Source organism: Crocuta crocuta, unplaced genomic scaffold, assembly GCF_008692635.1.
Source record: "Crocuta crocuta isolate KB4526 unplaced genomic scaffold, BGI_CrCroc_1.0 scaffold192, whole genome shotgun sequence".
NCBI classification, from domain to species: Eukaryota; Metazoa; Chordata; class Mammalia; order Carnivora; family Hyaenidae; genus Crocuta; species Crocuta crocuta.
The window spans coordinates 1979454-2002552 of record NW_027528803.1 but is presented as its reverse complement, the minus strand read 5'-3'; the positions used below and the strand labels follow the sequence as shown (position 1 = coordinate 2002552).

Here is a 23099-nt window from a genome sequence, read left to right as displayed (position 1 = left end):
GTGTGAACATCAATGTTTTCATATTTGAATGTTCACTGAGGCCAGAACTAAGATCCAGGGGCCTGCAAATGCGATGTGAAAGCTTGGTCTCTGCCTTTAGTCAGAGAAATAATCATGAAAAGAACTAGGCTGGATTTATTGAATCGTACACAGACACACGAAACAAAGCATTCTGTATTCTAATAAATCCAGCCTAGTTCTTTTCATAGTAAGCAGCCACTTAGCCACCCTAGTCAGATATTTTGGACTCACCCTTCTCTTCTTAATCAATGGCATTCATCCATCCATGTGTCTTACTGATTCTACCCTTTTAATTCCTTTTTTTTAGTTCCTTTCTCTCTATCTGCACCTCCACCACTATATACTGGGTTTAAGCATCTCTTGTCTATCTCACTTACTAGATCTCTAATTGGTTTTGGACTCTCTCTTACCCTAAGGTATCCCCCACACAAAATAACATGGAAGACTGTCAGTTCTCTAGATTAGTCTTTCTACAATGATGGGTATATTTGATACCTACCGTGTCTTATAGGATGGCTGCTAGCCACATGTGAGCATTTGAAATATGGCTGGTGAAATTGCAGTGTTAAATTTTTAATTTTAATGAATTCAAATTTACAGTTAAATAACCACATTTGGCTAAGGACTACCATATTTATCAGTACACTTCTAGAATGTAAGCTTCATAAAGAGGCCTTTCCTTAGCCATCAGAGATCAACTATTCCTCCTTACTTGTTCCTAAAACCCCTTGTGCACATAATAGTTTACTTATTTGTTTTTTGCTTATATACCTCACACTGATAGGTTATAGTGTTTTAAGGGCAGAAAGAGTATCATGAAGATAACAATAAAAATAGCAACCTCAAAGCAATAACAGGAGATAGTTAACACTTACCTCCTTTCCCTATGTTCCTTCTTTGGTCTCAGAAAAGATTTCACAAACAGTTTTAGTTTCTTAAAAAAGCTATTGGAATAACACCCTTTTCTTTTATTCCACTGTTCTTCATTGAGGGAAGATTCACTGAGTAACATAGTATGTGCCCCTACATGAGATAACTTTGCCTCAAAACTTGGTAACAAAGAAACACATCTTGGCCAGGCATTGGGGCAGCCTTCCAAAAGAAGACATAATGACTCAAAAACTGTCCATAATCTTTTTTCCACTATCTGCTATTACAGAACCTGAATTTGTGAAGTAGACCAAAATCTCCTATATGAAGAGTGTGTAAATGTCTTTGAAGTCACCTCTGTGATAGATTTTACTAATGGGTGACTTCCAAAGTTTTGATTGGGAGGGGAAAATTATAGCTTCAATTTGCTCTCAAATTTAAGCTAAATTCTTCAATTCAGTTGTACTATGGAGCCCTATATATTAGGAATTATAAAGGCTTCACTTAATAATGATTCCTCTCTTTGATTTTATTGTCTCAGGTGGGTACCTAGAAAGAAGAATTGATCAGTATTTGATATCTCTAATTTCCCAAGCCTAATAATCACTAGCAATTATTTAGGACTTACTGTGTGCCACAATGTGATGAATACATTATTCCTTCTTTCATTCAGACAGTAGGTACTGAATACCTATGCTGTTCCAAGAACTGTGCTAGGTAATAAGCATACAGCAGTCAGCAAAATAGACGTGGTTTTTGCTTTTATTGAGCTTATATTCTTTAGGGAAAGACAGATAATTAGCAAACAATAAAATACACAAAGAAAATAAACACATATTTGTGAGGTGCTTTGAAGAAAATAAACACAGTGCCATAATGAAAAAAGATGGGGTGTCATACTTTCAGACAAGCTGAGTAACCCCGCAGACATTTAATCAGAGACCTTATGAATAAGAATAATGAGCCATACAAAGTTCTGAGGGAGGAGCGTTCCTGGCATAGGAAACAGCACATACAAAGATTCTGAGGTAGATAGTAGCTTCAAAATCTGTGTGACAGGGACATAAAGAATATGAGGTGAGCAAACTACTCATAGAAAATTTGTTATTGTCTGTAATGAAGGTGAAGAGGCAGAAGCATTGAGATGTAAGCTAACTTTTCCCAAAGTCACATAGCTAGTGAGTGACAGAGCAAGAATTTGAATGTCATCTATAGGTCTCCAGAGTTGATGATCGGGATCTTGAGTACCTAACATAATAAATATTTAAACAAATAAGAAGATAAATAAATAAGTGTTGGAAAAGGGATCTATCTAGACCATTAACACTTGTCTGATCAGCCAAAATATAACACTAGGCTAGATCTAATACAATAAAACTTGTGTTAAAAATCCTTTTGTGAGGGGCACCTGAGTGGCTCAGCCACTTTTGATTTTGACTCAGGTCATGATCTCAGGGTTGGTGGGTTCAAGCCCTGCATCAGGCTCTGCTCAGACAGTGCTGAGCCTGCTTGGGATCCTCTCTCTCTCTGTCTCTCTGCCCTTCCCCTCCCATCTCTCTCTCTTTCTCTCTCTCTCTCAAAATAAATAAGCAAGCTTTAAAAAAAATCCTATTGTGAAAACAAACCTATTAGATTTCACATCCATATAATTTAGTAGTTAGGTGACTTCCTACTATTTTTTAAAATTGCTCTTTATATGATAATATCATTGTTTTAACTATATAGAATTTGTTTAGTGTTAGTATAGTTTTCTACTTAGTTCATAGGAGAAATCAGATTATGTTATCTCTAAGTCCCACCACAGTATGAAGCTATTACTATCAATATCTTTTGTCTACTGGCTTTGAGATACAAAGAACGTAATCTCCTAGGAGCGTATCTCAGAATGACTCCCTAGGACTTAGATTGAACTTTGGAAAAATAAGTGGAAATAGTAGGAGAGTCCTATTACAAATTGTTTGCTTAGAGATACAAGAAGTCACTGACTAGAGGATATTCAATTATTACTTTGCCAAGATTTTTAATATTTTATGGTCTGCAATCCTTTGAGAATTCATTGATGGCTTTAAGAATCCTCTTTCCAAAATACACATAGATAATTTCTGATGATTTACAGGGTTTCTCCATCCCCAAAGGCTATCATCTAAAGGCATTTAATAATATTTTACAAGGTTTATAATGTCTGCTTTAATGTCTTTGGTTGCAGATCATTTCTCCGGAAATATCTATGAAAATTTCCATATGTATTTTCTTTGTTTTACTTACTTTCTGATTTATTGGAGGTTTCCTCCAATATCCAGGAGTAGAGCATTCCTATGAAACTTTTTGTAAGCTGAAATGGCTTAAAGCCAAGACTGGGGTGCCTGGGTGTCTCAGTCGGTTAAGTGTCATACTTTGGCACAGATCATGATCACACGGTTCATGAGTTAGAGACCCGCGTCGGGCTTTGTGCTGATGGCTAGCTCAGAGCCTGAAGCCTGCTTCAGATTCTGTATCTCCCTGTCTCTGACCCCTCCCCCCACCGCTCTCACGCTGTCTCTCTCTCTCTCTCAGAAATAAAACATTAAAATTTTTTTTTAAAAGCCAAGACTGTCCTCTGTTTCCCAAAAATTTGCAGTATGTCACTTAGCTTTTACCAACGACCTACATTAGTACTACCTATTTTTGCTAAGTGAAAGAAATTTGAAGAGAATTTTTGTTTTTATGAAAAACACCATTTTCTGTATTAATGTAGGTCTTTCATTAGAGGGAAGCAATATAAGGTAAACTTTCAGAAAATAGAGGATACCTGTATGTATCTCTATTTTTCTCTTTTTCCCCCACATAACATCCTTTTTAAAGTTTAACAAAATGTGTGTGTTCATGTGTGTGTGTGTGTCTCGATTTTCAGTCTTATCTCCAACTCAGTCCATTTCCTCAGTCCCTCAGGGTTGATGTGTAGTGGGACACACTCATTTTCACAAAGACTGTTCTGTTCTATCAACAGCTTCTTGTTACCCATTTCTTTCTTCTGAGACAACTTCTGTTTTCTAAGTGTATTGCCTTCCTTGGCATAGAAGATTAGAAAATTTCTATAATTTTTAATATCAAATAACATTTACCAGGGAAATAAGAGTAATAAGAACAAGGTCATGTTTCAATTTTTGTTTTAATATTTTATTCAGTAACCTCTTATTTCAAGGCCACATCCTAAGTATCAGAAATTAATGAAATACAGTACATATAAAAGTAAAGTTGATGAGTTAGTTTTCTTATGTTTTAGAGCCTACGCCACTCCTCAGTTGCATCATAATTTCGCTTCTGCATTGATCTCCAGGAAAAGCAGGCATGACTGTGGAAGGATTACATTGATACAGATAGGACTCAGAGTGGATATCTTCTCACTTCCCCAGAGTAGCATTGGTTGAGAAAATATAACATTCTCATAGTTAATTTGAGAAGTGTTCAGAGGGATGACTATCTACTCTTAAAATTACCATGTGGTAGTAGTAATAATTACTACAAGCTAAAATGGTCCCATTGTGAAACAATTAGGGAATCATTAAACTTAGGTGAGCCTTTGTATTTCTAGAAGGTTTTGTGAAATTCCAATAGAAGATAATATAAGCAATGTTTAAAGCTTATATGACTCTGAATTTTGAATCATTTTTTTTATAAAGCACAAAGGAACATTTATTTTTTGGAAGATTTCTTTTATATTATGACCATGTGCTTTGACAAGTCATAAAAGGACAGCTCATGATTAAACACTGGGAATATTCAGAAAATCCAGAGGAAGCCTTGGGCTTTACCCAAAAATTAGATCATGACTCCTGGTGTTTTCTTCAGCATGAGCAAAGCAAATGACTGAGAAGTCTACAATATGCTTTACCTGAAAACACACCTAGATTGCACATTCTGAAGATATGAACAGACACTTCTCCAAAGAGGACATCTAGATGGTCAACAGACACATGAAACAATGCTCAACATCCCTCCTCATCAGGGAAATACAAATCAAAACCACACTGAGATACCACCTCACGCGGGTCAGAGTGGCTACAATGAGCAAATCAGAGGACTCTAGATGCTGGCGAGGATGTGGAGAAATGGGCACCCTCCTACACTGTTGGTGGGAATATAAACTGGTGCAGCCCCTCTGGAAAGCAGTGTGGAGGTTCCTCAAAATATTAACAATAGAACTTCCCTATGACTGAGCAATAGCACTGCTAGGAATTTACCCAAGAGATACAGGAGTGCTGATGCATAGGGGCACATGTACCCCAATGTTCATAGCAGCACTCTCAACAATAGCCAAAACATGGAAAGAGCCTAAGTATCCATCAACAGAAGAATGGATCAAGAAGATATGGTTTATCTATACAATGGAATACTACATGGCAATGAGAAAGAATGAAATCTGGCCATGTGTAGCAACATGGATGGACCTTGAGGGTGTTATGCTGAGTGAAATAAGTCAGGCAGAGAAGGACAGATATCATATGTTTGCACATATAGGAGGATTAGGAGGAACTTAACGGAGGACCATGGGGGAGAAGAAGGGGAAGAATAGCGGGGGAAAGGGAGGGAGGCAAACCATGAAAGAGTCTTGAATGCTGAGAACAAACGGAGGGCTGATGGGGGTGGGGCGGAGGAGGAGGGGTGATGGGCATGGAGGAGGGCACTTGTGGGGATGAGCACTGGGTGTTATATGGAAACTAAATTGACAATAAGCTATTTTAAAAAATAAAAAAGATTGCGCATTCTGAAATATTTAATTTGACATTCATTTTCATTATAATTGCACTTCACATATTTTCAGAGAATAAAAGAATAATTGAAAAACATCTGTTGTTTGGACTGACTTCCATAGCTCCTAATAGTCAGGGCTGTTACCCACTCCAGGGAACATGCAGTAAATCATTTTACTTTATCCTTCTATCAGAGTGGAAACCCTTCAAGGATTATCCTTTCAAATGACTGTGACTAAATTTTTATTATCTTTAAAAATTTTTTTCAGCATAATCCAAGTCAATTTATTTGCTGACATGGTTCAGAGCACCTTCTCTATAGGGCATATGTAATTGGACAAAGGAAAAGTCTGTCTGATGCTTTCCAATTTTTTTTCATGATCTAAAATTATAAGAGTGGAAAAATTTTGGGTAAAACTGCTGTTTAAGATTTATAATTGATTGCTCTATGGTGTAAGATTCCCACTTAATTCCCATCATAAAAATGCATAAAATAAAATACCAAGTAGTTGTGTCCTATTGGTTTGGGGTGATGTGTTAAATTTTCTAGGCAACATGTACTACTTAGTTACCTTTGATCTTTGTTTATTTTTCTACATCTGCTGGTAATATGTATGAGAAGCATATTTAATTTAAAACCAATACAATCTTATGATGAGTTTTACAAAATGGTGAGGGTGAAGGGGATTTAAAATATAAATTTTAGATATTTATGTTTGTTACCTATATATAAAGCAGTATCTTCTACTAGGACTATGGTAGGAGGTAGAAGTTCTGTTGAAGGTAAAGGTCAGTTGGGATATGCTGATTTTAAGAGGCATGCATCAGGGGCACCTGTATGGCTCACTTGGTTAAGTGTCCGACTTCATCTCAGGTCATGATCTCATGGTCCATGAGTTGGAGCCCAGCATAGGGCTCTGTGCTGACAACTCAGAGCCTGGAGCCTGTTTTGGATTCTGCATTATCTTCTCTCTCTGCCTTTCCCCAACTCACACTCTGCCTCTCTCTCTCTCTCTCTCTTTTTCACAAAAGTGAATAAACATTAAAAAATTTAAAAGGCATTCATTACAGAGACCTTCAGTATAAAATTATACACATGGAGCTATATCTTTGGAGAAATAGGGTACTGGCTATTCAGTATGGACTGTTATTCCTATGCATGTTAAAAGTGAAAACTTGTGATTTGATATAATTTTCAAGGGCAGGCATATGATATGGAATGAGAAGAGTATTAAAACATAATTTTGTAATTTTAGCATTTAAAAGAAGGGCAGAATAATAAAAGTTAATGGAATTAACAGAGTAAATGGGCAGAATATAAGCAAAGCTGGAAAGACTGAGTTCTTGGATGCCAAGAAAGGGGAATAGTTAAAGTGGACCTTCTTAATGCTGTTAAAACATTAGTAGAGATGACATTAATTACAGAGAGGATATTTGAACCTATGACCACATTTACATAGTGACAGAAAAAAATAACACCAATCAACTTCTCTACTTTGTCTATATAAACTGTACCTCAGAGTAACTAAATAGTTGATAGACAGAAATTAGTCTTTTTAAAAGTAGTGTGACAATTAAATGAAAAAAAAATTGATGAAAATCAACATTTCAAATAAAAAAGTGATTTGACAATAGTCTTGAATTACTGTTAACATCACAGAGATAGCTTACTTTAAGTGTGCACTGCTGCAAATACACACAACTTGTGCCTTCTTAAAAAAAAAATCAAGCCTGAATCTGACTCATCTGAATCTATAAGTCTAACTGACCACTTACAGGAAATAAAGAGAACATTTAGATACTGATTCAAAGAAACTATAAAAAAAAGTATGATAAAATACCCATTGATGATTGGATGCATATGATTGGAATCCATATGATGATTGGATATTTAAAAATATTTTTAAGGATTATGAATTTTAAGATAGTGTAATAGTAGTATGATTATATTAAAATAATTCTTCTATTTGAATATACACACTGAAGTATTTATTTATGAAATGATAAAGTATCTGGGAATTTTTTTTAATCTGAGAGAGCAGAGAGTCACTGAAGTTACATACAAAAAAAATGGCCTTGGTTGCTAATTGTTGAAGCTGGTTTATAATAGAAGGGAAGTTATTAAAAGATTATCAAATTTTATATGTGTTGGAAAGTTTGATAACATTAAATTAAAACAATTATAGAATGAGAAGAAAGCTTTCAGTAAAAAGAAAGATTTCAGTGAGGAATATATATATATATATATGATTAATAACATTTACTGATCAATCATGTTGTTGGCACTCTTTCACTCTCTGTATATGTATTCATATTCTTGGATTCTCATAACAGCCAAATNGAGGTACGTGGAAGCAGAGGGATTAAATGGCTTGTCTGAGTTCCACTCACTTAGTGAGTGAGAGGGCAGGCTTTGATATGCTGTCTCCAGACAGCAGCATGCCATGTATCTACCCCCTCACATACATGGAGAGGGTAGGGAAGGGAACCAGGGAGACTGGTAAGTGAAGATATTCCAGACCAGGTGCAATGGTTGGAACAGATTCCAAAGCAGCTAGGAGAGCATCATCTGGAACCAGAGGCAGAGGATACAGTTTTAAAGACAGCAGGGATATAGTAATGAAGTGTGTGATCTGAGGAAAGTCACTTAGCCTTGTGTGGCCTCCAAAGGAAAAAGTGAATAAATGTCTCACATAAAGGACTGCTGTGAGGACTGAATAAAAATGTTTACTTTCTGAAAATTTAGGATGATTAAGAAACTTCAAACTGAAATAAATAACCCCAACACATTAATATTTTTCATTATCAACTTTTAAAACGTTAGAGGGATGACTTAAGAACTAATAACTCTTTCTGTGAAAAAAAGATTTATCCATAGTTCAACATTTTTGCCAACTGTATTCCAATTTATTATTTTTAGCTTACTAATTCAAGAAAAATTGTATTTAATATTTTATATAAAACTCTATTTGATTTAAATGGCTAATGTGAATTTTAATAAATATAAATANACTAGTAGACTTCAAAGTTCCACAAACAAAATTCAGATATTATAATTGGAAATGAATAGTAAAAATGTATTGCAATTTTCTGTGCTTGTAGTTGAGACAAATATGCATATACTAGAAATATACACTGAATTAAATTGTGCTCGTACTCAGTGGAAGAATTAGCAATAAGAACGCAAAGCAGAGGTGAGAACAGTCTACTTGGTAACAGAATACTCAGAGTCTTTACATGAGGTTGTTTACTAAAATATGAAATGATAAATATACCTTATAATACTGATTCAATGCATAGGCGAAGGAATTAAGGATTATTTCCATATGCATGATGATGTCACTTTTTATGAATGTAAATGCAAAAAATTTACAAATATGATTAATTTCCTCGAATACAGCAGATTGCTTGGTATGCTTATTATAAAAGGAGAGCAATATGATATAATATATACAGGAGAGGGAGCATTTGTACTTACTGACACCCTTTCTTATAAGAATGCAACTCCTCCACCCTCTGCCATAAGCAGTGAGAAGATGACCAACTAATGCTGGTCAGCAGAAAGTCTCTTTTTGCAGATTGTACACACAGTTTTCTGATTTTTTTCCCAAGTAATATATTACATTGTCACAAACCAACTTCTAATTAGGTTTCACACAGTTATGCTCATGTCCTACAATCTTCTGTTAAACTTGAGTTGCAAAAAATACTCGAAAGCAAAGATTCATGAATATGTCTTTGAAGAAAATGAATGCTGATTGCATTTTAAATATTTAGCATAGGAAATTCAAACATTTTTATTAGAACTAACTGAAACCATTATACAAAGTCTGTAACTTTAAAGTCTTTTGGAGGAGGGTCAAACATGACAATTGGATTTAACTGTATTCAAAGGGTTTTTTATTTTCTGAAAAAATATAAAATTTCATATCTTACACTACAAAAACATGTACACAAACGAAATGAACATAGAGCTTCAAATGGGGAAAAGATATAGAAATGCTAATCCTTTCTTGAATTAATGCTTAGGCAGGAATTTGAGATATCCTGATGCCTAGCATAGAATAAGATACTCTATACAGCTGCTTCTGATCTGCTTGAAACTAAGAAAATTTAATAAACATATTAACAAGTGACTGAGTCTAAACTTTATTCTCAGACTATTATAAATGAAATTTACATACAGTAAAATTATTAAATGTAAAACTATAGCAATCTAAAGATTCACAAATATGTTGGCCACTAAAACCTTTACTGTTAATGTATACCAGACTAAATAAACATGTATTTTGCCACCTTCAATTTTTTTCATTTGCATTTAGAAGAAACAAATGACACTTGATTCTGATTATTATAGATTGACTTTCTCTCTCTTTCTCTCTCTCAAGAATTGTGTCTTCTCCTAAGCAATAATTTTGTGGTTATTCTGAACAAGAACAATCATTCATGTGTAAAAAGATTTTTTTCATAAACCAACATGATAGGAAAGTTCTTATCTATTTCTCCTTTGATACATTACTACATAATTAAGAGCATATTAGAGAAAAATATTCCATGTAACCAGCTGTGCTACAGAGTTGAAACAATGATGACTTACTGTAGTTATTAATTTCAAATAAAACTAGCATTTTGATTGTTCATTCATCATCATCATATTGTACCTACTTTTTACTTATTTTGAGTTTAAACATCTGGCAGGACATATGCAAAGACAGTTTATTATCATACTTTGCTTTTTGTTTTCTCATTTTTAGAAATAAAAAAATGGGAAAAAGATCTTATTCTACTATGCAACATCATACATCTACTAAATTTTTAACATCTGATGCAAATAGCCTTTGCCATCCAATGCACTGATACAAACAAAAATGTCTTCCATAGATAAATATCTCTATTTGTGCTTCTGAAAGTCCACTTTAAATGGGAGAAAGAATGGTGTTAAAAAATATTTGATTTTCACATAGAGATTAAATAGTAGACATGCAAACACATAAGTGTTCAACAGATATTAATTTTCATTTTAAACTTAAGATGTGAAACTATCTCTTCACCATTGCACACTGGTTAAAACTCTACAAACTACATGAAGGATGTTCTGTATTGTTTTGGCAACTTTAAAACTAATAATGCTGGCCACATTAAAGTTTGGACAGAGTATTGGAATAAAGATTTTACAGTAATCCTACAACTTTAGAACACTGACTTGGTGATTAAAATAGAAGACATAAAAGACCATGCACATTATTTTTTTTTAAATAGGAAAATCAGAACCTTACAGTTTTACATACAGTTCAGACATTTCAACGGCCCAGAAGAACATGTGAGCAAGTGGGAAGGATAGGAAACAAATGATGACTGATAAAAGTAGTAACTGAGTGACTTCAGCAGGTATCAGTAAGTTGAAAGAAACTCCCTGCTCGTACCTATTTTTCAAAGTTCAACACTGACAGGGACTCATGCTTTAGAGGGATTGCTACTTGATAGTTACAATAACATTATGTATTATTTGACAAATCTATCTTATGTGCTAAAATCATTGAGTCTTTGTTTTATTTTTAGTTGTCTGGTGGGTGACAAAATGAACCAAACGGATAAGAAATCACACAATCTAGATTTGTCAAACCTCGCCCTGGGTTACTGCCTCACTGTGTTTCACAAGAGCCGCCTCTTGTCCCTGTTCCACTTCTCACATTTATAGATGAGATTGGCACTTCCCAATTGGTGACATATCCAGTGCTGAATAAATATTTTAGGAATTCTCTCCTCTTTTTTATTTTGGGGGTGTGCATATCTTATTTGCAAGTATCTATATTTCTTTTAGAATCATATTGACATTCTCAACCAAAATGGGAAAAAAGAAATTCTCAATCAAAGTGAAATATCGATGAAATCTATGAGTCTAACGTTCGTCACAATTTATGTTTCAAAATGAACACCAAGACTGCAAAGGAATCTGATCCATCCTAATTTGTAATGTTCTGTGAAAAAGAGGAAATCTACATTGTAGCTTTAAGTTCTAATCACTTACATGCATTCTGTGCTGACCTCCCAGTCATTTTTGAACATACAAAGTCAGAAGACAATTCAGAAAGTATGTTTGTTATGTGTAAACAACTGTGACTCCTCCTAACATTTATCATAGTTTGTCTTTTAAGTTAATATGTCTATTCCTACTCTGAAGTTTCTCAGTTGTTACTTTATCACATAAATTCAGTTGTTTTTATAAAATTCAATAAAGTGCAACACAGTCTCCAATTATTTTGTAAAAAAAGAATTCGTTTTCATTTTGTTTCTTGAACAAAGACATCTTTTATAATGGTGATACCAACTGACTTGTGATTTTTATCAAGACAATGCTAAATCCACCTTTCTTTACCTTCTATGCAAATTTCACGAAACTAATAAAGGATACTCGAATCATATTTTGTAAGGACCCATGGTATAGTATAGACCTAGTAAGTAATTATAGCCATAATTGGGCCAAACTAAATATACTAATACACCATCTGAGAGTTGCTTACAACTTTTTCTTTTTCTCTTTCTTTCTTTGTCACATTCTTTAGCAAAGAGTTACTTTACTGCTTAAGTAAAAGGTGGGAGGGTAGAAAGAAACTATTTCTTAAAGGTTTATTCTTGTATGTGCTAACATTCAACGAAAACAAATGCTTGGAAAAGAGAGAGAACACCATTAATATCATGCAGGAATATTTTCTATATATTTCATTAACCTAGACTACTTCAATATACTAGTGCCGTTGATGATTGTAAGTAGGCTATACTTTGTTCAAATGCTGTGCTCCTTGAATAATCACATATCATTCAATGATTTCTATAAAATGCAACATCATAAAAAAATTCTGTTATTTCACCAAAGAGCTCAGTTTTGTTCAAAGTCTAATAAATCATGTAATTTGTATCACAAATGCCAGTCTTAACCAAATGCAGCACATAGAATGTACACAGAACCTATCTTATGTTCCGTAATAAAGCCAATTAAATAATACTTTGGACTGGTTTATCAAAGTAAATTCAATTTGATGAAACTGAATACAAGATGAAATTACCAAATGAATAAACAGCCATCAACAAATAAAACTTGTTAAGTCTTGAAACAAAGAAAATTCTGAAGGAAGTACATATATATATATTTCATCAGTCCATTGCTGCTTTAGTATCAAAATTTCTACAGCTGAACCACAATGGAAATGGTTACAAAGGATTAACACTTAGGGGTAATGCTTAGTGCTATGTGCCTGGATTTAACAACATTAACAGAAGCCTGCACAGTTAAATCCTCCTACATCCTGCTGAAAATGTGCCCTTCAGTGTCAACTTTGCTTGACAAGATATTTTCTGGGACTCAGAAAGGTGAAATTTCTTACAGGGGTGCAAGATTAATGGCTAGAAGAACTGCATTGTCACAGATATCACAAAGAGTTTTCAAAAAGCCAAAGGGGATTTAATCTTATAGACATTTCCTGTTAGTGAATAAAGAGATTTAGTAGCTTTTGGACATATGAGAGGAAGAAAGACACAAGCTTGTGTTCAATTTTGTTTTACTGCTTCCCTATTTCTCCTACTCCTATTACACTCTGGAACACTTGTTCCTGTATGTTGCTAAAATTAAAACACTATTAAAAATGCAAGCAGAATGGTAACGCACACATGTGCAAGCATCACACACAAAACTCCAACTTAAATTGATTCCTGGGCATATAGCAAATGATACAGTATATACACACTTATTACCTAATAGTTTCTAGAAGAGCAACTAAACATAAATTTTATAACACAAAAAAATAAATATACACCCTGTATTGTACTTGTCCTTGATCAAGCAACATATTTATACACTAGTTTCTATAACTTAACGCTGTGTAACAGCATTTTAAAATTACAAAAGAAGGTATCTATTAAGAAATTATCTAATCATATTGCTCTTCAATACACTTATGTAGACAATTAAGACTTGAAGTAAACTTCAGTAAATTGCAGCTTTTGTTAGCCCACAAACGGCTATAAGCTTTTCCTTTCAAGTAGATTCTTGGAAGTTTTGAAAGGGGCTGCCTTAATTCAGTCTGTAAAGGTGCTCTATATAGTTATATTTTCATTTATAAAATTTTGTAGAAGTAGTGGAAAGGATTTTCTTGTGGCAACATAAGATCACGTTTAACCTCATGTTTTTATTCTATGCAGGTTTACTTGCTTCATGAAAAATGAAGACACGGAGAAGAAGATAAGGAGATTTTAGTAAAACACTGATTACAAATTCTGTGGTTTGAACAAATGCTCTCCTAAGGTTTAGAAATCACTGAGTTTTCCCTTTTTCCCCTTTTTTGTTAAAATAAATCTCAGGGCTTGTTTACAAAGTGCAGAATTATTCACTTGACGAAGTGACATGAAAAGGAAGTTACAGTGGCACCATCCCATTTACCAGCTGCACCTTCATTTCTTGAAGGCTGTTCATGATCTTCTTCTGGTGACCGACAAGAGTCACTCCGAGCCGTCTCAAATCCCTGTATGAAGAAAGCACACATTGGATGTATGTATTGATTCAATTGGTAGCACACCTCAATATTTTCACGCTGGCAAAGATACAAACATTTTGCAGAAGCTAATTAGATTACATTCCCAATTGAGACATATCGGGTCCAATTTTCAAAGGCAGGCTCCAAAATTGTACCTTGAAAATCTGTTTGTAGTCAAAGAAATATTTAATATAAGAACTGATATCATATATAGTTGCTCCTCCCGCCCCCACCTTTTGGACATCATTATTTTGGTGGCACAGATTAGTGGAAAAACAAATTTGCACATGCTTACCAATAACATATTTAAATTAAAGGTACAATTTCACTGAATAATTTTGAAAATGTGGACCTACAATAGGAACAAGAACTTTTTTTTTTTGCTAGAAGAAATAAACAAAATATACTTTAAAAATTTTACAATTAAGCAAAGACCAAACTCTTCAAATGACTCAGTCAGTACAATCATTTTATATAACAAATATCTCTATGGGATAATGACCACTACATTGCTGTTAGAACACTTCCAAATATGTAAACCCTTGGATTGGGAGTAACTTGCTCCGCTAGTGTTCTGCAAGATGAGAAAACATTTCTATAAATTTTAATTGGATAAAGGAGCGATTGTTTGCAATACCAGTAGTACATGACACCGAATGTCATAATCACAACCGAGTCAATGGTTCTTGAAATTCGCTTTAATATACAAGTGCTTTGGATTATAAGCATGTTTCTAGAATGAATTATGGTCACAAACCAAGGTTTTACTAGCATTTTTTTTTACTTGGAACCCAAAGTACCAGAGCTTTCTTCCTTTACTAAATAATATCTAGGCTCTCCTGGCATTTAGAGCATCCTGAAGATTACACACTATCAGAAATCTTTTCAACCAAGATATATTTATACTGTTTCCTTTAAACAACCTTATTAAAAATAATATTATAAATGTCTAGATTTCTAAAGTAACAGCATATTATGGAGTTCAAGGTCAGGATCCATGGTTCTTAATTGTTATTTCACAGAAAATTCAGAAACTGTTTTCCCTTGAAGTATATATTTGGGAAATATCATTATTCAGGTATGTTTGGCAAATGACAACATTAATTGTAGGGGGAAAAATAACAGTTCAAGATTTTTGAGTGACCAAACTGTTTGCCATGTTCCATTTCTTTAGATAATTACTTTATTGAACACATTATAGTAAAAGAATATTTGTGCATTCAGTAAATGTGTTAACTTCAGACTATCTTAGACTTCCTTAGAATTGGATGCAATAACATTAGAATCATTATATGTAAATTTGGATAGCTTTAGAAACAAGTAAATCTCTTAATTATTAGAAGATAGAAATTTTAAAAATGGGTACTTAGGCTCTACATGTGTTAGTACTGGAAATAATTGCTTATTTAAATAATATCTTAGATTTCTTTGTCCTTTTATGTTTCATTGGTTTTTTATGAGAGTTTTAGCAAATGGAAAGTAGCTAAAAAAAGAAGCAATTGATGTTTATGGTGGCAACATAGTTCTTTCTCTCTTAGAATTGATCATGAGAGAATATTAAAACTACAAGACACCAGAGTAAAAAATAAATATATTATTATATCATATCATATTATATTATTATATTATATATTTAATTGTAACCATGTAAAATAATTAGCAAAAATAAAAAGAAAACAGTAAAAATTCACTTTGAAAGAAAATCACCATTGCTAGTTATGAAATTGACTACAAAATAGTGAGTTACTGACTAGTATAGGATTAAATTTCTCTTTTCAACTACATCAGAACTTCTTAACTTTAGCCCTGTTAACATTATGGGATAGATAAGTCTTCATTGTAGGGGTCCCTCTGCATTATAGAATATCTAGCACCATCTCTGGCCTCTACCCACCAAATACCAGAAGCATTGTACCACTGTTGACCCTTTGTGGTGATAAGACAAAATTTTTACAATTTGATCCCTGAATAGCAAAATCTTCCCTAGTTGACAACTAGTATAGTAATATAAAAATAATAGGTGAAAATGAAGATGTTCTCTTCCTATATGCTAGGAAAATACATAATTCTATAATAATAGATTTTTGTTAATCTCCTTGTATGCATGAGAAAATGAAGTGTTAGAGAACTTAAATCACTTGGGCAGATGGCACAGCTATATGGTGACAGGGCTAGTACTAAAACCAGGAACCTGATACCAAAGTCCATACTCTTTTAATTTCTCATTACTCTGAGATTTTATTTTGAGCAAAGTACTTCAAATTACAATCATTTCCTCATCTGTAAAATGAGAACTCTGTAGCTATAACGTCAAGTATCCAAAATTCTAAAGAAAGAGATATGAACACATACTTCTTTGAGGCTATGGTAACTCAATCTGTACTTCATGGAATTTCAGTTATGGGCTAATCTATACTTCATGGCAATTTCAGTATTTTACTTCATGGCTTTGGACCCAAGTTAGGTAAAAGGGCTGAAAATATCTTAACCTGAAAATAATCATTCTCTGCTAGAGAATTTAAATAATTATTAATTGAAATGGAGTTTTAAAACATATGTCTTATCATATGCTTTATAAACCCACAGGTGATTCTGACAAATCCCCATTTGAAAGTACTGATGTTACAGATACATACTTAAATTGCACAATTCATATGGCTAATCCAATTATTAGGAGTGAGCTTTTGAAAATAATCCTTACAATTTATCCTGAAAGACCTGAAAAAGAAATTGTAGGTTTCCCACTGAAACAGACTGGATTTTGAATATATAATACCAAAATCTTAATTTGAAGTGTGTGTGCATGTGTGTGCGTGTGTGTGTGTATGTGTGATGTGCATGCATGTGCCCCACATTCCAAACATTGTTGTTTCACTGATATCCACTCACTATTTTTACTTTCCTATCTTAACTTATATAGTAGTTATATTATATATAAGTATAAATTCATTCTCTGAAAAGAGCTTGACCACAAGACTCGGGTTCAGTGTTTGGAAATTAAAAATTTTTATGACATCTATATCCTGCTAAAGAACGGATGTTTTGAGGAATTGTATTTGACTAATAAATGCCATTATAGAGCTTGTGTTCAATAGCAAATACAATCTTTCTTCAGAACATTTCCTATATCTAGATTTTAAGTTGAATTTGTTTAAAATTTTCCAGTGTGTTAAATATAAGATTTTATTCTAAGGTCAATTTGTGATCTGATTATCCCCTAAGATGCATATGGAAGGTCAGACCACTGAAATTCTCTCTCCCTCCAATCCACTTCCTCCCATCCTTTTTTCCATGGAAGAAATGGAGTTATAAAAACACAGCATTGCATTTTATACATTGTCATAAATTATGTGTGTCTATAATGGAATGCTGATGTTTCCAAAATCTGACTTGTCATTTCAAAAGCTGTCAAATTAATGTGCACAGATTTAGAAAATCACATGATTATAATACATGCAATGTGCATATACCTTTATGCAATGTGATTCTCAGTGAAAAGGTGAGAGAGAAATAAGATCATTTATGCAAGCTAAAGTTGTTCTCAGCAGCAAAGTAGTTCCTTCAAAAATTGTATTTAATATTTTCTAATTATATTACAAATGACCAAATAGTATTAGAAAAATGTTTTCAGTAAAGGTTAAGTAACTTTATTCCAATATTGCTAAATGCATTAATGTATTTTAAATAGTTTTGTTTCATACTTTCATGATGTCTAAGCATTCCCATTTTATTCTTGTACTCCCATGTACATATTGAATGGTCAATTTAGCAATAATAATGTGAGAGAAATTAGTTATAAATTAAAGTATTTAACATTTGATTATAAAGAAAAAAAAACATTTGATTATATAACATTGATTATAAAGTAGTTGCTCTACTTATAATGATTGCTGAAAAGTTTTTCGAAAATGATGCCAGATATGCTATTTACTCATTTTTCTATACAGGAAATTTTATCTTAGGTAAAGTTACAAATCTATCCCCATTACAAATATTACACTAAATGTATCATGACCATGCGTAATCTTAAGTAAAACCAAGAATGATGATAAACTATGATTCAGCATAGACTTATGCATTTAACCAGGATAAGAAGAGTATTGTTACACAAAAAACAAGTTGGCTTTTGTCAACAAAGCATGATCAGTTTTAGAAAAGCTGCAAATATAAGGAACTGGCATTGATGTAATTACATTTCAGCATATTTTCAAGTGTTACTCTACAATATTAAACAATGGAAAACACTGATATTATGATACTAAAATGGCAGAATTAAAAACAGAATAACAAGAGGTGTCTACTTGATATTGAAACAACTCTTGATTATTCAGGATTGAGTTCACCCATCTGTGGATGAGTCATTCCCTCACTTCTTCGCCCTTCTGCTTTACACACCTGTAAGCCATATCGCTGGTATTTACCCCAGCAACACTGGCTGGATAGGAGAAGGGAGAAGAGAGATGAATAAATATTCACTAAATTTCAGTGTTTATTCTTTTTGTCATAATTTGGTCATGCAGTTGTATGCTTGAGATTTTTTGGTTCATTTAAAGATTCTTGATAATCATTTATATATCTACTATACAAGATAAATATATTTACATTTGGCAAAGATTAACCATGATTGGTCATGATTCTCAGTGAGTGAGACATAGTGATGCATTGTACTAGAAACTTGCTTAATTATGTAGAATGAAGAGGATACAAAGTACTCCCGTGTGCATTTTAGGTGTATAATAAATTATTCATAACGTCTTTATGGATAAGATAAAAACTCTACTTGAACTGGTGTGCATAAATTTTGGTGCTAGGTTTGTCAAATTTCCATTTTAGTAGTTTAAGACCCCATTTTAATAAGTGATACTAACATAAACCTCTTCAGTTTACACACGTTTGGCATAATATTTAAATTCACTGGATTTTGTTCATCTTCTGAATAATCAAAAATTGACAGTCCTGGCCTGACAAGAAGTTTAAAAAGTGGCTGTAATACTGTCCTTAATACAGATTTTTGGATTAAACTTGCAGCTCACATCAAGCTTAACAATTCCCCCGTCAACCACAATTCACTGCATTTACACACCATAGTACAGGCTGCACCATTACTGCCACAATGATTGTTCTGTGCATTGTACACAGAATAGCAAAGTTTAGGTACAGAGATGGCAGACAGAACCTCTAAGGTTGAAAACCACATTGCCTAACATATTTTAACTCTAAGATTGTTAACTTGTTCATTTCCTTTGCACATTAAGCCTTATATGTATGTTACTGGCAAGAAATAAACAAACAAAAAAAAAAGAAGGAAAGAAAGAAAAAAGAAAGAAGAAATCAGAAACAAAATTAAACCTTTATAAAGGAAAATTTTTATCAAAGTTAGCGGTTCTGACAAATTGTAATATTTTCTCTTCCTTTTTTTAAACCAGCATAAGTTTGATGGCATAAATTCTAACATATTTTTCTAATTTAATTATATGGAACTTTGATCTTTTGCTTTATATTAATTGATCTTAACTGCACCCCCTACCCCCCAGGTATACTTCCAGTTCTCACTTTTTATTATGCCTTGGAAATAATGTGAACAATAATATTTATTATACTATTATAGCATTAGCAACCTCCATAAAATTAGTATTAAATATTGGGTGAAGACAATGTGTAAATAAATCATTATCTAAGTGTTTAAGAGCTTGTCTTCATCTTTGCCGCTATCCAGCTCCTTTGCCACGTGCTTTTAATCCTTGTTTTGGTGAAAGGCAAGCAAAATGCACAGATAATCTATTTTGTATATTCCTGACCAAATAAGTAACTGATCACTCACTGTTCTGTGAGTTATTTAAATAACATTTTGATAAACGTGTTCTTGCCCAACAGGAAGAATGTGGTCAAAACCACAATAAACCAGAAGACATATATTTAAAGGTGTGGGGCTCCAAGAAATCAGCTTTACTGGATTTGAGGTTTACTGGGTCAGTCCCTGGTAAGGAATATGTTCATTGGCCCAGGAATCTGAAGCAACTGACACATGGAGACAAACATCTCAGGACAAGAAGATTTTAGCCAAGTTTCTGGATTTTACTTTACTCTTCTTGTTAAGGTAAATGAATCAAAAGACAAGATATCTGAAAGGAGACAATCTAGCCAGAGGCAACAAGTTAGGCAGAGAAATGAAGACAAAGAGAGAAAACTGAACCAAGTAAAGAAAAACTGATCAGATGAAAACTACCAGAGAATAGAAATGGGGTAGAGAACCATAATTAGAAGAGAAAAGAAGGCTATTAAGTCTTTAAAGAAAACAAACAAAATGAGAGTTTGGGGAAAGAGGAACTGACAAGTAAGATAAGAGAAAACAATTAAAATCAATAAATGAAATACTAAAATACAATGCTAAGATATTTAACATATTTCTAGTATTTGGGGGCCCCAAAGAGATAAACTAAAACAGAGGTAGTTAATGCAAAAACCATTATTTGTGATTAAAACTATTCTGTGAAGGCAGGAGCAAAAAACAGTGGATGTAAATATATGTATGTATATATGTATGTATATGTGCTATTTTAATAAAAAAAGAGACATCATTTAATGCAAATAATTTTATTATATATTTACAAGTAGTCTGACATTGGGTAGAAGAAATACCTACAGTATCATTTTAATATAAAATGACAAATGACTTTAATAAATTAAAATGACCATTTTTACTGAAAAATTAAATAGCAATCATGTAAAAATAGTTTTAAATTATCAGCAAAAGTTTGTTTACTATTTTAAATATAGCACAGATGAGTTCTTTGAGGGTTGAAAGAAATAATGGCCAAAGCATACGTGTCATTAAATAGATACAATTCAGAGGTGATGTTGAGGATGAGATTCAGCAGATTAAGAGAGCATGCCGAGTAGTGATTTTAGGTCCAGCATAATAGGGATGAGGATGAGAAATGCTGAGAATGTGACATTAATTGGTGACAAATGATGGTACCCTGTTACCTTTCGTGTGGACTGGCAGTGAATTCAATGAGTCAAAGAATGCTAGAATACAAATGGTGAGCGCTCAGTGTTCATATTATGTGAAGTAATGGAATAAGGGCTGTGGTTTAGTGCTTTAGGTTGTTCTACCATGTTCTAATCCTTACAACAATATTTTAACCTTTGAATTTGTAGGTAATTTAAAGTAAGTTGTCATCATATTCACAGGTTAAAACATTATTCATGTTAATGTAAACTAGATGGAACCACCATAACAACAGTTAATTTTCACAAATAACAAATTTTAGGCTAAAATAATTACACATACAGAGTATATAATAAAATACAAACAACTTACAACCTTAAAGAATTTAATACTTAACTCTAGTGATTTTTATTTAATAAGATTTGATAAATTTTATCTTAAACGTGCAAACAGAAAAGGGCACAATTGGTTCCACTGAGATTATACCAAATAACAAATCAGAGGCAGAATCTAATATATCCTTGGATTGCAAGAATATATGGTGCACCACTCAAGAGATTAAATGAGATTCCTGCCTGGGAAGCTTTGTTTAAACTGTTGCTACCCGGGTATTCATCATAGCCCAAATTTAAGAATATGTTTTGTTGTTATGTAGGACTAGCCACACCAATTGTGCTTACAGTTTGTTTTGTAATTACATTCATATAACATAGGTTCCAGTATAAAAACTTCATCAAGAAAACATCTTTTCCACAACACAAAATACCAGTATTTTGCCATGGAGCTGTTATTCCACTTACTCAAATATTCAAATGCTATTTGTTTGAAGCAAAGAAGCAAAGATACTGGCCACAAGTAGCATTAACCATGCAGTTGTTAACAATACAGGCTAAAAAAGAAGAGGCTTCTTTGAAAGCTGTCACACATGGGCAAAGGTTAACTGATTTCCCTTGACCTCATCCAGATTGGATTCCGAACAATTTTTCTCGCCCCAGCAATTATGTAAAAATTATCAGAAAAATTACTCACTCCAAGGTCACCTGAGCCACAGCGTCCATTGAACTGTATCCATTTTCCATGAAAATCTCTGTATACCGGCCCATTTTGATTGCTTCTAGCCATTCACCTACTGATCTGTAGGCCCCAGATCCCAGTGGGCCATGTTCTGCCAGTAAATTAGATACTCTGAAACACAGAGCACATCAATGTTAAAAGTAACATTTTCATGTCTCTTACAACAAATTGTAATATTAGCTCCAAATCAAGGGATTTTGGGTTTATGGAAGAAAATTTTAAAATTATAGAACACAAAATTAGTCTTTTCAGATTTTTTTCTATTCATAGTCAATGAAAAGTTATGATGGCTTAATAAGTAAATGTTCTGTAATATAAAATATTAGCTGAAAATCCCATTAGATATATTTGTTTCCTATTATTGTATTTTGCTTATAAAAATAATACTGAAAATACTGCCAAAATTAGATAGGAGGGATACTTTGTGTCAAGCCAATTGCTCCTAGACTTTGCTAGAGAAACTCATGCTCATTTAAGCTAATTTCTCAGGAAGGCCAGAAGTTATTTATCCTTTATTTTAAACTCTTACATAAGTGTGATTGTTAACTTGCCTCAGGAGTAATAGAATTTGGAAAACAAAATGTAAACCCAAATACATTAAAAAACTGAATAGGATCAACCAAACCATGAGATACTCTTAGCTGTACTAAACTCATAATTTTTTAGCCAATAATAATAATGATATGATTATGAGAACTATTTCCGGAAATACATCCTAAAGAAATAATTAGGAAAAACGACAAAAAGTACTTGTACCAATTTTTACTTGTGGGAATGAATATTAAAAACAATTTAAATGTCCATCAGGAGATTTGCCTTGGTAAATTTCAACCATACAAATGGATGTAGGACAAATACATTTCTTTTGACTCAGGGTCTCTGCCCTTCCTCACACTCTGTTTACATTTCAACCTATTTCAGTAT

General features: G+C 33.2%; 1 protein-coding gene across 3 annotated transcripts in view; it reads right to left on the bottom strand.

Annotated features, from left to right (window-relative positions):
• Nucleotides 1-13867: 13867 nt before the first annotated feature.
• The window catches only part of EPHA5 (EPH receptor A5), a 340313-nt gene continuing 331081 nt past the window's right edge, over nucleotides 13868-23099 (bottom strand). For all 3 annotated transcript variants that reach the window (XM_077755696.1, XM_077755697.1, XM_077755695.1), the window contains 2 exons: nucleotides 22131-22286; nucleotides 13868-14137 (listed from right to left, as the gene is read on the bottom strand). In XM_077755696.1, the coding sequence (XP_077611822.1) occupies nucleotides 14032-14137; nucleotides 22131-22286 (262 nt within the window). In that variant the 3' untranslated portion in view covers nucleotides 13868-14031. The remainder of the gene's footprint in view (nucleotides 14138-22130; nucleotides 22287-23099) is intronic.